The 14,461-nt window shown below is 35.4% G+C and overlaps 1 protein-coding gene across 2 annotated transcripts in view; it reads right to left on the reverse strand.

The window, feature by feature from the left end:
• The window catches only part of RB195_012226 (uncharacterized protein), a gene marked incomplete at both ends in the record, with an annotated part of 44,947 nt that extends 41,484 nt beyond the window's left edge, over positions 1-3,463 (reverse strand). For both annotated transcript variants that reach the window (XM_064193989.1, XM_064193988.1), the window contains one exon: positions 3,431-3,463. In XM_064193989.1, the coding sequence (XP_064051571.1) occupies positions 3,431-3,463 (33 nt within the window). The remainder of the gene's footprint in view (positions 1-3,430) is intronic.
• Between the last annotated feature and the right edge of the window lie 10,998 nt (positions 3,464-14,461).

Below are 14,461 nucleotides of genomic sequence, written 5' to 3' on the forward strand. Positions count from 1 at the left end.
GCAGTAAAGCTACTTATGTGTGCACTTAATCGCCAACGTAAATGGACTGCTACGGAAATAGGAGTGCGCGACGTCCTTGAGACTTACGCTTCTACTATTTCACGCCGAATTAATTAAGTCTCGTTGAGTTCGCTGGAGGAACGCACTGGCACCTCAATCACTTAAGGAATAGTTAGGGTAAGGACAAAGGAATTTTGTCGCCTTAAGGATTCGAGGAATAGCTAGGATAAGGTATCAGAATTTTGTAATGGTAGTGAAGTAGGATTCAGCATTCACCAACGGCTACGTCGGATTCTGTTCGGATTCCTACTGTAACTGCACGGAATTCCGGACGAACCCATTAACTACTAGGACAATGTCGTCGTCGTCATCGTCATCGATAAAATGTGCTCGCCCGTACGTCGTCGTACGTAAATTCACGTACACGTATGAGCTTGAGAAAAATTATATAGAAATGACCTCGATTAACAACCAGTTCACGTGACAAAAATGAGATCGTCAAGCATACGAATTTAAGTGCGTCTGGCGCCTTCGAAACAACTAGGAAATGGTAATGGCCGAGGATTACAGAGGGCTGAGGAAATTGAGACTTCCCGAATTCCATGCGAAATCGCGTATTCCGGATAATCTGGAATTTCTTCCTTCTCACAAGACGAAATTAGGTTCGTCCTCTTGCGATTAATTTTAAGAGATCTAACACTACGGCAACGTTATGCGAAGCGGCACAAAAAGTCCACAAATTCCTTCCGATCATTTGGTGACGTTGTTCCAGAAGATTTCCTCAAAACTGTGGCTCAAACCAGATTGACATAATAATTATGTACCTTGTAGCTTAGAATTACATGCGATCCTCGCCCAAGCGTCACCCAATCCTCAAACGAAAACTGGTCCTTCGCCACTTTGATCAATAAGGAATGAATGAGGATTATTAATTCAAGGTTCAAATGATTCAAAGAGTTGAAAAGAAAGGAAGAGTTTTATTCACAAAAAACAAGAGAACATTCAGACTTAAGAGTTATTTTGAATATATATTTGCATACACGTACATTTATAAATAAATAAATATTTGATCACAATAAATCCCGATTCTTTTTTGAGACACAATAAGAAGTGATCTTTTTTAAATCTGGAACTACATACTCCTATCTCTAGAGAATTTAATCTTTTTATTTTTGGAGAAATCACAGCTGGAGCGGAGTGCATGAAATCCGGATAAAAATTTAAAATTTAAAATAAAAAACATCAGACTTAGGGAGAATGCAGGAATTTTAAAAAGGACTGTTTTTCAATAAATCTGTCTGTATCACTCTGTTTCACTAAAATCTCTGGGTTTTAGGATCTGCTTGAAGATTTTTGAGTCTAACGTTTTCAAAAATTCAAGATAATGTAGTAAAACTAGCCATTATCTTCACATTTAAAAACTAAAAGATGAAAAAAATCAATTTAATTCTTATTTCCGACTATTTCAAGGGATGATCACAATCTATAGGATGAAGAACAATTCAAATTTATCGGACTTTGAACAACAAAGAAAAACTCTATCTATACACATCCTTGAAAGTTTTACTGTGTTATTCGACGCTTATTGAGATAAATTGCCCGAAAAAAAAAACGCTAATAAAACGTGAATGTCAGGGTTAAAGACGTATTGTTGTTTGATCATTAAAATCGGGGAAGAACTATACTAACAAAGGCGCAACGAGAAAACTCTCCACAGGAATAAAGTAATCCAGAACATAGTCAGAATCACATACCTTTGATATTTATAATTTTATTTATTTATCTATTTATTACATGATTATCCATTTGTGTGTTTACGGAAAGCACAAATATAAACTATGTGTAAAAAAATAAGTAGTAGAATATATGTATATTATCCAATACAAGAAAATATCTAGATCATTTATTGTTTTTTAAGGCTTCAACAAATTTATTGGCTGTATGATTAGCTCGCCTAAACACCAAAATTCTAGGATGTGATTAGTTTTCTAAGTCTACTTGAACCTTTGTTCAGCTTACACGATCGCTTGTATAGTAAAAAAAATTCGAGAATTCCCGTGAAAATGAAAAAAATGAATGAAAAAATGAATGAATGAAAAAAAATTAGAGAAACCGAATTAGTCAAAAATACAAAGAAAAAAAAGAAAAAGAAAAGAAAAGTGCATGGATTTTTTTTTCAAAACTCTAATCATCGAGTTATTGAAAGGTCAAGTCCTTTTGAAATTACTGAACACCAACCAGAGTGAGATTGTCGAAAAGTAAAATTTGTGGACGCATTAAAGATGCTCGACTTAGTATAATCCGAGTAAAGTCTGGATTCATTTGTACATATAACAGAAATCTAATGTATAACAGAACGCAAATTAACTTGAAAACACAATCTGCGATCACAATTATCCATATTTTGTAACAAAATCTAAACAGATTAAATTTGAAATCAAGTTATAATCACAATTATCCATAATTTCCAGGAAAAGACCGCAATTTTTCAACCAAGTCTCCTATCTTGAAAATTTCTAGAAAGACGTGGTTTTTTCATTTATATTTCAGAATGATTAAAATAGCAAGTGAGCATACTATATTATATTAAAAATATTTGTATTTTACTTATATCTACTTACATTTTACCATTTTACTTATAATTACCTATTATTTTTTCTTATATTTACTTATACTTCTTTAACTTATAACTAGGCTGATTAACTTTTTAAGTGGCGCACACCTGAACTGAAAAATGCATTCCATGAGGTATACATACGTCATGGGCGCTAAATGAGTGAATAAATGAGGCGCTAAATAACAAATAACAGGAGTAGATTAAAGTATAATGACCTCGGAGGATGCATGAATAAAAACAAAATTGAGCGAGAATTGGTCCTCAGTAGTGCTTACCACGACTACACTTTCATCGATGTGGATTGACGGTGGCAAAAAAAAAATCCCAGTGACTTATTACCGACAGTGTAAAGAAAAGAAATACCATTTTATTTTGCTAAGAAGCGAACAGGAAATGTTAGGAACCAGTTTTCTTTATAATAATGTTGCACTTTCTCATCACTTGAGAAGCAAAGATGAGTTGAGACTTTTTCACGCAATTTTCTTACTTATGTCAACATTAGAAGTAGTTCTCGTTAAAAAAAAATCCGATACATCAACTGGTTGGGTGAAGTTTTTTTTAGATCTAGGGAAAAAAAAGAAGACGAGAAATTGAACGAATTCGATCGATGCTCACTACACCAATCCTTTTAAAAGGCTTACTTTTTAGGTAAGAAAAAAAAACGAGGAAAGTATTCCTCGTAAAGATGACTATTTTGAGTCCTGTCCTAGAAGCGATCCTATTAGAAGCGGAAGATTTCGGTAAACGAAACGATGAGAACTCGTAGATCAAGAAAAAAAATATGGAAATTCGAAAAATGAAAAGAAAACTCACATAATCGGGTGGTGGCTCGTATGGCACTGACATGATTGGGTAATCTGCAAAAAAAAACATAGTCAATGTAAGAATTTCGAGTTGAAAATGGGAAGTGAGGACGAAAAAGTCAATCCCTTAAAAAAGGAGAGAAAAACAAAAACGAAAAGAAACGTCGCGTTCAAAGCCGAAGAGAAAAAATATCAACGAAGTTTTTTTTCTGGAAAAAATCGAAGAGGTACCACAGGGAATGACACTTGTAGAAGAGGTAGGTTGCGAAGAAAATAGCAAAAAAAAAACGAAAAAAAAAACAATATACCTTGGAAAAATTGGGGAAAGAAATAATGAAAGAAGAAAAATGGAACAATTTAGAGGTCGAGTAGCAAGCATACGGAATGGTACAGCAAGAAAAGAATAATCTCAAAAAAAAAGGGAATTTGAGAAAAAAGAAACCAAAATTAAGAACGATAGATGGCTGACTGAGGTAAAGATGAGAAAAGTACAATTTTGCGTCAATCGCAGGGAAGTAGTTTATCCCAGCCGAGAACTGAAAACGAAAATTTCAGGAGTGTCACTAGAAAATACACTTCGACGTTGATTTCATAGCGTTTCATAGCACGCTTACACATCATACGCTGACATCGAATCCGTAGTTCAAACAGCATCGTCTGGTCGAGGTGAAAAGTATGGATTAGCAGAAACACAAGCAACAGGTGATAAACTAGAACCCCGTGTAAAAACGTGATACAAAACCAATAGAAAGACTGAAGGAAAACCACTGCTAATCTGTAAACCGTAATCAATTGGTCTGTTTACCACTTTTATGGAAATAAGCAGTAATTTCCCAACATAGGATGTTGCAAGTAACTTTTTTTTCCACTTCTAGCAAACCGTTAAAAAACCTCTGTTTCGGACCTTTGTTTTCTTTTTTAACGCATCTTTAATGTATGAATATATATATATATATTCATATATTCATAAATATAATTCATATGAATAAATAAACAAATAGTTAAATAGTATTTACTGAATCTCGTGCGTTTTTTAGAAGAAGTAAAAGAGTACGATTCTACGCTCCAAATCCAAAACCGAAATCCAAAAAATGCTTACTTCCAAGGGAAATGTTTTTTTTTTCAGGAAAAGAAAAACCCTACGGAAGTGTAAGATTTTCCACAAATAGTGGAAAAAACAGCAGCATCGTTTTAGGAAATTTAATTGCGACTCGAATGAACCACCTTTTTCGAAACGTTCTACGTTAGTAAATAAAAATATCTTGGATAAAATGTCAAAAAAAAAGTTTTTATACAAAATAAGAAATTTGGACTGGATAATTTCCATTTCCAATTTGATCAGCAAATTCACTGCACTCTTTCAATTTTATTTCTCAAACAATAGAAATTTTCCTGTTTCAGCGGTCCTTTAAAATATTTCTGTTGGCCGAGTACTTCCCTTTTCTTTTTTTTTCATTTCAATCCATTTTTTTTTTCAAAGCATTTCTTTTTTCCGTGGTGCCGTAGATCAAGAAAGCAGGATCGTGGCACGTAAATCGGTGCGTTCTCTGACGTGCACGTTACGGCTTCTCTGGGTCCCAAACGTACTTTCTTTGCGAGACCTTCCGCGCCTCAATTCTCATTTTCAGCTGTAAGCCATCATCCTGCACATGTTTAGATTTCGTTCTCAGATTAAAGATGTTGCCTGGATTCCATCCGTACTCTCCCCCTTGCAAGTTTATTCTAAAAGGAGAAAAATTAAAATCGTGCTAATTTCCGAAGAAAATACTTCACTCTGGAAAAAGGAAATCTTGGAGAAGTACCAAAATCTTCGAGGATAAAAAAGCAGACTCATTTAATGAAATTGCGATTGAAATCTAATGGCTCTTTCATGTGTTCACCATGGAAGGTAAAAAAAAAACTATTTTAAAATTTCATTAGAAAATTCCATAAGAGTTAGAAAAATTAGGCAGAATAATTCCCATTGGCAATTTGATGCGAAAATCCATTAAATGTTTTCAATTTCTAAACTACGGAAATTTTCCTGTTTCAGCGCTCCTCCAAATATTTTTCCGTCGTGGTTGCCATAGTATGCATTTCTAGAACTGATAGATGCCCTTTGCGGGATCCTCAGGAGCAAAGTGACCCTCGCTTTATATGTGGACTCATGTGCTGTGGTACTCCTCCTTTAGGTCCCAAATGTACTGCAGTAGTACATATTTTTTTATTGATTTTCCGTACGAAAGTCGTGATGATTACAAGTGGTGTAGAAGCATACGGAATGCAAGGAAAAAAATCCCCCGCAGCAAAAATTCTACCTCAGAATTTCACCAGCACGGCTTAACTGGACACACTACGGCACTTAAACTTTTTCCCAGAAAGTTCCAACCTCGTTGAAAAAAGGAGTCTCGATAGTGCGTTTACGCAGCAAATCTTTAGTGACGTCATCCTGTATAAAAATGAATAAAGTGTTGGTAATAATAATACGAAAAAAGGCAAAAATTGCAAACCTTCGCGAAAAAAAACCTAAGCGAGCGCGCCAACAACGAAAAAGAAACGAAAGGACGTGGAGTTGCTGAATTACGTTCCTGAAGAGGTAAGAACGTGTTTTAAAAAAGTGAACACAACCTAGAGGAGAAAAAAAGTGGATGAGCTTTGTCCAATATCTTAAACCAAACTCTACAAATAAAGTTAGAATATAAAAAAAAAGATAAAAAAATGGATAAAGTGTCTATACAATGGCCTACGGGGAGCTGTAGCCGATGGGTCAAGTCAGTGTTTTTATGCTCCCAGACAAGTCTGGTACCAATTTATCGACCCCGGAGGGATGAAAGGCTTAGTGAGCCCTAGGGAGGATTCGAACCTCCGATCGGTCGTGCAGGAAGCAGAAGCTCTAACCGCAACACTACACCCGCCCTAGAAATAGGGAAGATCCTCAAAAATAGTAAATAAACAATATAAATAGAAGCGAGAAAAGTGGAGATGTCCCCCAACAGAAATTTCCAGTGATTTTCCTAAATCTTAAGAGATTCAATGCTTAGAAAGAGCTGAACACTTAGGTATTTCGTCGTAGATACCGTAACAGCGCTAATCGTGAAGTGGGCCGGTACAAATCCTAACCGTGAGCAAAATGTTCGCAATTTGTTGTAGTATTGTGATTAGAGCGCGCTTTGCCTCTCCTTGTTTTTCTTTAATATCGCGAAAAATCCAGGATTTCGCTAAAGTTTCCACATAATGTGGGACGTTGGACTCTTTAAAACACATCAAAAATTGACTAGGTATTTTTGTTTTTTCTTCTATACACTTTAACAATAAAAATAAATAATAGAATATATTTTCACTAGAATGCAATTTTATCCTTTTCAGCGTAGGTCCATGCTTCATTTTGCCAAAAAAAAAGAAAAAAAGAGAAAAAAAACTAGAAAATACTCTCCCAGGACTTTCTCCCATTACAGAATCAAGAGACTGAAGTACACGAAACGAGATCATAATACGAGCGCCTCATGTTATACTGATTCCTGACCTTTAAGGCAACTTGGATTAATCCGCAAACCATCAGCAAACACCAAAATCTAGCCCTTTCTTAAGTACTGTCCCCATTTTCAATTCTAACCATATAATACTGTAATAATAATAAATACAACTAAAAACATATATTCCAAACCTCAGCTCTTCAAAAAAGAAAGAATTTTTTTTTTTCTAGAGAAACCGCGCTTGATCACATCCACTAAACCTCTGAAGAAGGCAAAAGTTCACCAGGAAAAAAAGTGTAGAGGTCTGAAAAGAAAAAGCAAAACTAGAAACTGGAAACAACTAGAAATTCCCCGTACTGTAGTCACAAAATCAAGGAGTGAATGAGAAATCCAATGCGGAGAAATTTTTCTTACTGCTCAAAAATTTGGCAAGATTCCGACAACCGATCCTGAATTGAAGTCGGAGTGTATAATTATAATGAGGTTGCTTCATAAAGACATGAATGTCAGGGGATGTCGAGGCTGAATCTCTAGAGCTCCTTTTAGAAAAAAACATTCTGGTAAATGTAGTCGGTTCAAAATGACCTAAAGCCTAGTGTAATTGCGTAAGCGGACTGCAGAGATAAATGAGGCAAGTGAAGGTCCCATCTTGATCGCAATAGCTAGCCTCACCGCATCGTATTAAGCGAAGATGCTTACACAATTGCATTAACTTTTAGGTCGTTTTGACCCGACTACGCCTGTGTAGGTCCCACAGTTCATCCAGATATTACCGTTCGGAGGTCCCAAATTCTACATAGGTTCAATGTGTTTCTAACTATGCAAGGGTAAGCAAGGGTCCCAGCGCGCAAATACGAGCGCAGCCGTTCGAGTAATTGCTTCACGTCACGAGGTTTATTCACCTATCACTTTTCCTGGAGTTCCCAACTTCTGCACGGGTTCAACGTGTTTCTAGCTGTGTAAAGGTGAGGAAGGGTCCCACCGCACAAAAACGAGTGCAACCATTTGCGCAATTGCACTAAACTTCATGTCACGAAGTAAATCCAGAAATGGTCAGACGACCCTAGTGTAGTTGGGAAGTTTAACCGTTTTTTCACGACTTGCACCCAGGCTGACAATTCATTCGCAGGTCGTCACTGAAACAGCTGTAATTCAAAAAATTCGAAAAATAGCTAATTACCTGTGGTCCCCAGGATTTTGTAACCTGCAAGTAACTACCGGAATTCAATTCTCTACGCAAGCAACATATAAACTTAGCAAGAATAAAGGATAAAGAGGCAAGGAAAAAAAGGGCCAGCTGAGAAAAAAAACAATAACTGCAGGCAAAGCAGCGTCCGGTTGAAGCCACTGAAAAATCCCTTGAGCAGCGAATTATTGGCAGAATTCTGGAAACTACTAATTCCAGAAAGTTTAGAAACGTAAGCACTGATTCATTTCATTCTGTAAAAAGAAGAAACGCATAGATTCCTGTATAGTTCTTTCAATAATCACCACAAAATTTGCTACTACTTCGTAAAACTAAAAAATAAAAATTAAGGAAAGTTATAAAATAAATAAATTTAAAAAGTAGTGCTGAAAAGTACTCGATTTGCATTAAATTCGCTGCGATATATCCACATTTCAATCAGTTTCAAAATCACACAGTCTTTAACAAAATTTGCGAAATTCTGTAGTATCACCTGTCCAAGTAATATTATTTTTTTCATTAATTTATTTATTTTGTATTTTTACCATGAATTTTTGATCACATGTTCTATATAATACTGAAAAAAATGAGAATTCCGGATGAAAATAGCTAATTGAATGTGAACCAGTAAGAGTTCACCTATTTGTAGATCGAATTTAAAGAAGAAAATAAAAAGTAAGCATAAGTTTGAGACACTTTGTAGCACGCAATTCCCCTTTTTAAACAAACTACAAAACTGATCAATAACAAAAAATTAACGAACATAAAAAAAATCCTAGACCTTACAATCTTAGAATCTGTTGCTAAATCTTAGATTTCTGAGAAATCTGCCTCAATCCAAGCCGAATATACGCTGAAAACCGCTATATGAGGAATCTCGTAGGAAGTGTAACGAGCACACAATGTCTACAATATTTAACCTCATTGAAAAACTACGTTCATGAGGTGAAGGCGGCTCAGCTTTGTTCCAAGAGAGAGAGAGAACTGAAAGGGGAAAAAAAAGCGGAGACGCTTGTTATCCAGCCGTTGTTTTGTTTGTTTTAGGGTGAAAGACAAAAAAAATAGCAGCAAAGTGATCTGGCCCACGATCGACAAACAAAAATGACACGACGGCCTGCTTCAGATCGGTCCACTAAGAATAGCCGTCAGTTTCTGTGCAGCTGACCACCGCATCATGTATGTAGCCAGACTGACTCCCAGCCGAATTTGAACGCTTTCTTTGAGCGATAGCGCTCATCTCAAAAACCACTGCTACGATAAATTTATGCAATGGGAAATTCGGCGGTTGGTTTAGGAGGAATAACGAGACGAGCAGGCGAGAAAAAAAAACCTCATATTCTCATGAGAGTCTCTTTATGTGAGCGATAGCGTTCGGGAAAGCGCGATCGTAGGCTATAAAAGGGTCAATTACAAGCGAGCGGCAGCGGAAGACGCGATCCACACAATGGCAACCACCAACGAAAACGAGAATGAAACCGCCGAACATGGTATGATGATGGGTTACGGTAGCGGAGCAAGTGAGAATTCTCAATCCTTATCCGAATAATCCGAAAAATATATTTAGACATAATGGTCATGACGACGTTAAGAAAGAAAAGGAAAGATAACGCTCGATTACATTTTTCGTATTTTCCAGTTAGGTCTCTGGAAAAAGCGAAAACTCAAAACTAAAGAGAAAAATGTATGATGTGGAAAGAAAAAGCCTTACATGAGCGGAATATTTCATTAAAAATTTCAACAAAAAAAAAAACTAGAAGTTCCTCATATTGTAGTCACAGCGTCAATAAATAAATGATACCTTCACTGTTAGCAATTTTTCTTATTCGCCGTAAAAACATAGTGAGGTTCCAATTTCGATCCTGAATTGAAGTCGGAATGTAAAATATAAAGTTAAGATAACCCCTAGTAATGTAAAATAACAGAAACACGTCAATATTGAGAAGATCTTGAGGATGTTTTTGTTTATTTATTATTTGTATTTTTATTATTTATTTTGATATTTGATCTGCAGAAATCTTTTTTGATGGAACTACGAATATAGTTGAAGATATTTGACAGTATTGACTATTTGACAATTATATATTTATTATTTTTATACATTATATTATATATTTTATATTGTATATTGTATTTGTATTATATTGTATTATATATTTATATTATATAGCATATTATATTATTTTGTTTTTTTTTTTGGATATTGTATTATACTTGACTACTTGACTATATGGTTCGTCCGAAAAACGATTTTTTTTTGTACCTGATCCAAAACAAGGAGAAACATCTTTCACATAAAACAAATAATTATTCTAAAATGTAATTAAGTAGATCACAAAGCCGATCAAAACGAAGACTTAGCCTCAAAAGTTCCGGAAATTAGCTGAAGAAGAACGAGGATCAGTTGTCGTAGATTGCATGGAAGATACAGTAGCAATAAGATAAGATCGAACAAGGGAAACCAGTTATGACATCTGAGATAAATAGATCTTGATTTACGCGTTACATAATCCAGAACGAGACCAGCACGAGGTTTTTCAGACGTACATAGCTCTAGGCGTCACGGTCCCAAAAGGGACCCATTGAAATGAAGAGGGGCGAATTTTTCGGTAACAAACCTGAATAAGATGTGCACCTAGGCTCGCCGGCGTAACGCATACAACAATTTCCACTCAGGAGCGGTCCTCCTCTATGAAAAGGAAAATATCGAAGGAAAATATATTCTAAAAAACATATAAAAATTAAAATCAAAGAATCAGTGGTGATCTGAGGACTCAACGGGGACCCAATTCCACGATCCAGGAACCGAGCTACCCGGCCACGAATACTTAATTGTCGAAAATTTATACGACAACGCAATAAAATCGTCAATCGACTGTTTTCGCCCACCGACAGATCGTATTCTGGAGCGTGTAAATTGGCGCCTTCATGGATTTTAGGTCGCAGCAACTTCCGGTTTTTATAATCCAATTTTTCCTCATCGAAGAATAACTTCTAGTGGTGTTCTCACAAAAGGAATCCACTAAAAAATCATTCATAGTAGATTAAAAGCACTTTAATAAAATTGGAAGGAAAATAAAAAGAATTCTCGGATTTTACCCATGTATCTGAATATTTGAGCCCATTCAGCTATTCTTCTCTTAAATTTGGTCAAAAACAATCTATTTATCGTTTGTTAGTTCGTGTTTTAAAGTAAAATTTTCAAAAAAACAAAATAAACAAAATAAATAAATAAATAAAATGAAAAATAAGCTAAGAATTTCGGTGTTTGGAAACCCGTACAGAAACGGACCTTTTTCATTTCATAAACAAAGAAATTGTAGAGATTCTTTTTTTTTTAAATGTACCCGTGTACAGACGTTATCGAGGTGAAATTTATAAGAAACTGAACTATTGAAAAAAAAACATTCGAAAAAAATGATTATAAATTAGCAAATAAATAAAACAAGAAATTAATAGATATAGCGTAATTCAATTACAACAGCAGTATGAAGTTATGTAAATGGCAGAACACATAGCGAGAGCAATAAAGTAACTAGTAACTGTGGAAATAGTAATGTGAAGGTGACTGTAAGAATCGGAGAACGCGATTTCACTCCAAAAAGGAAAGCGAAACGGTTCCCTATGAAAATAGAATAGGAATAAATAGTAAACTAATTGATAAACAAAGAAAAACGTCTACCACATAGGACTGAAAAGGGAATTTATTTATTTATTTATTTATTTATGATTTATTTATTTGTTTATTTAGTTATTGAATGCGACAAAAGAAATAGCGGACATGGTGGAACTAAATAAAATGTCGGGATCATAAATTTCCAATATCCATGAGAAAATAAAGTTTCGACTTGGAAAGTCTGGAACTTGGAAATCAATGCAAGCGATCTGTAAGAAATTTTCTTGATTGGACTAGAAAGTGAAAGAGAAAATGAACTACAAGAGATCTAAGAATAAAAGTGTCCTTCTATAAATAAGAATAAAAGACTAAGAATAAGAATAGAATAAAATCCGCAGGAATGTGCAAAATGGATTTGAACGCGTTTCATGGAGAGTGAGACCTTCCCCAAGACAATGTTTACATAGAAAGATCGCATCGATATTCTGCAATATTTCACTGGAAATTGCGGATAGTTTTCACGATTAAATGACCGTGACCTCAACGTTCAGCACAGTCTATGTTCTATAGAAGCACGAATTTGGGAAAAAATAAAATTTAGTAAAAAAAAAAATAAAATTACTGCTGAAAGTTTCGAAAAATTCTAATAAAAATTAGAAATAACTAGTCAGAAATAACTAATAATAGTTTGGGAAACGATAGAAAACTTATAAATGTTGGGAATAACAGCACAACGAATTTAGTTAAAAAGAACGGAATCTCAAAATTAAAATGTTCCAGAGAAAAATTTTAAAACTCCGCTAGAAACACTTACAAGCTGGAAACGATTGGAAACTCATGGATATCGAGAATAGCCGGACTATGAATTTTTTCAAAAAGAATCTTATCTGAAAAATACCCACGGAAGCTTAGAAAGTCGCCGAAAAAAAGGAACTCCGGAAAGACGTATGGATTGGTTCGAACTCCGAGCGTTCATAAGCAAGCCGGGACTCACTCATCACAGAAAACTGGGACATCGTACGTAGCACATCGTCGAACGTACCAAACACACTGTTTTATTACTTCACACCACGAACGAATCGCGATGGTTGTGGTGAGAAGCGTTTTTTTTTCTTTCTCTCTCTCTCTTTCACATCGTCATCCGTTCACACGTTCTCCCCTATGCAGCCTCAATTTGTGGTGGTGGTGCAAGGCGCTGAGTTGCGCCACATCGGAGCGGGAGCCAACTGCTGGCGGGCTGCGGGCTGGGAACGAACGCGTATTGCGCGCGCGAGCGCGCACGCACGCGCACGTAAAGCATCACGACTAGTAAATATGTATATGGCGTGAGATAAACGGCGTTCCTCGTGGACTACGGTGGTGTTAAGGACGTGTGGTGGTGATTCATTATCACTGAGAAACAACCACAGAAAAATCTCTGAAACGGAAATCCCGGAATTTTACCAGGGAATTTATTTATAGGATTGAGAAAATATGATACCACAAGCAATTCTTATGTCTGGAGCAATAAATAATAACACAACAATGATCACAATAAATAATAAACAATAATAATCAAACATCCGCAAATCTCTCCCCTGAAATGTCTCTCAATATTTAATTCAATTTATAATTTAATCTAATTCATTATTTCATATTTACAATCCATTTTAATTTCTAATTTATTTAATATTAATTAACTATTTAATATTAAACACTGCCAATCGCAAATCGCAAGAAAAAATTCCATAAAACTTGTGGTGGAACCAAAAAATGTCGCGAAAAGACCACCGCAGCACTTTCGAAATGAGAGTGTCATGATTCGAGAGCGACTAAGTATATACGTCCAAGCTGGCGACAAACAGATAATCCAGAAATACTTGCAGTTTTTTTTTTAATGGAGCATCCTAGTCATATGTGACTGAGCAATGTTTACTAGTAGTTTTTCCCGTTTAAGAAGTGCACGGTTGAATTTATTAGCATCATATGCGTACACAGTCACACTAAACGACGTTCTTATGAATTTCTAATCAGTGACTGCTGCGGCTGAAACTCGCTTCAATGACTTACAGGAAATTGACTCTGGCTTTGATTCCCTTTTTTTTCCTGGACTAATTTAATTCGTTGTCGGAAGAAAACAGAACGAAGCTATAGATTCTTCTTCTTACTTCCTGTAGAGATTGACGTTACCCTCCTGAAGAACATGGAAAACATTTAAAGAAAAAAATGAAAAATTTGTACTCATTTATTTCGTACTGGAAAAATTCTAAACCTTCGTACTGGAAAATTCTTAAAAAAAATGTATTTGGAAGGAACAAAAGTGGATTGCAAGATGTGTAGAAATGCAACTCCCTGCAAATTTCTGAAATTCCCGGAATGGCCAATGAATTTCTCCTAGAACATCCCGCAAAAAAAATGATCTTGAATGGTTCGCGTAGCCAAAATGAGATGTAGAAGAAAATCAGAAAGAAAAATAAATAGAAAAAAAGACAAGCAGATATGTAGCTAAAGGCACTCATTTAAAGAAAAAAAAAGAAAATTTTAGTCAATCCAAGAACTGAAGTAGAAATTGGGCAATTAGGGACTAATGGGTTCTTAGCAGCCACCTAGAGATGGAATAAAGAAACCATGAAGAAAGTTCGCGGATATGTACCTAAAAATACTTGATTCAGGAGAGAAAGAAACCGAAAAAAAACCAAAAAAAATTGATTGATCCATGAACTACCGTAAAAATTAGGAAATTAGAACATAGCAATTTATCAGCCTTGTAAATTAAATCACGGCGATCTCAACATGGTGCTAATGACCTCG

Source organism: Necator americanus, chromosome III (assembly GCF_031761385.1).
Source record: "Necator americanus strain Aroian chromosome III, whole genome shotgun sequence".
Taxonomy (NCBI): domain Eukaryota; kingdom Metazoa; phylum Nematoda; class Chromadorea; order Rhabditida; family Ancylostomatidae; genus Necator; species Necator americanus.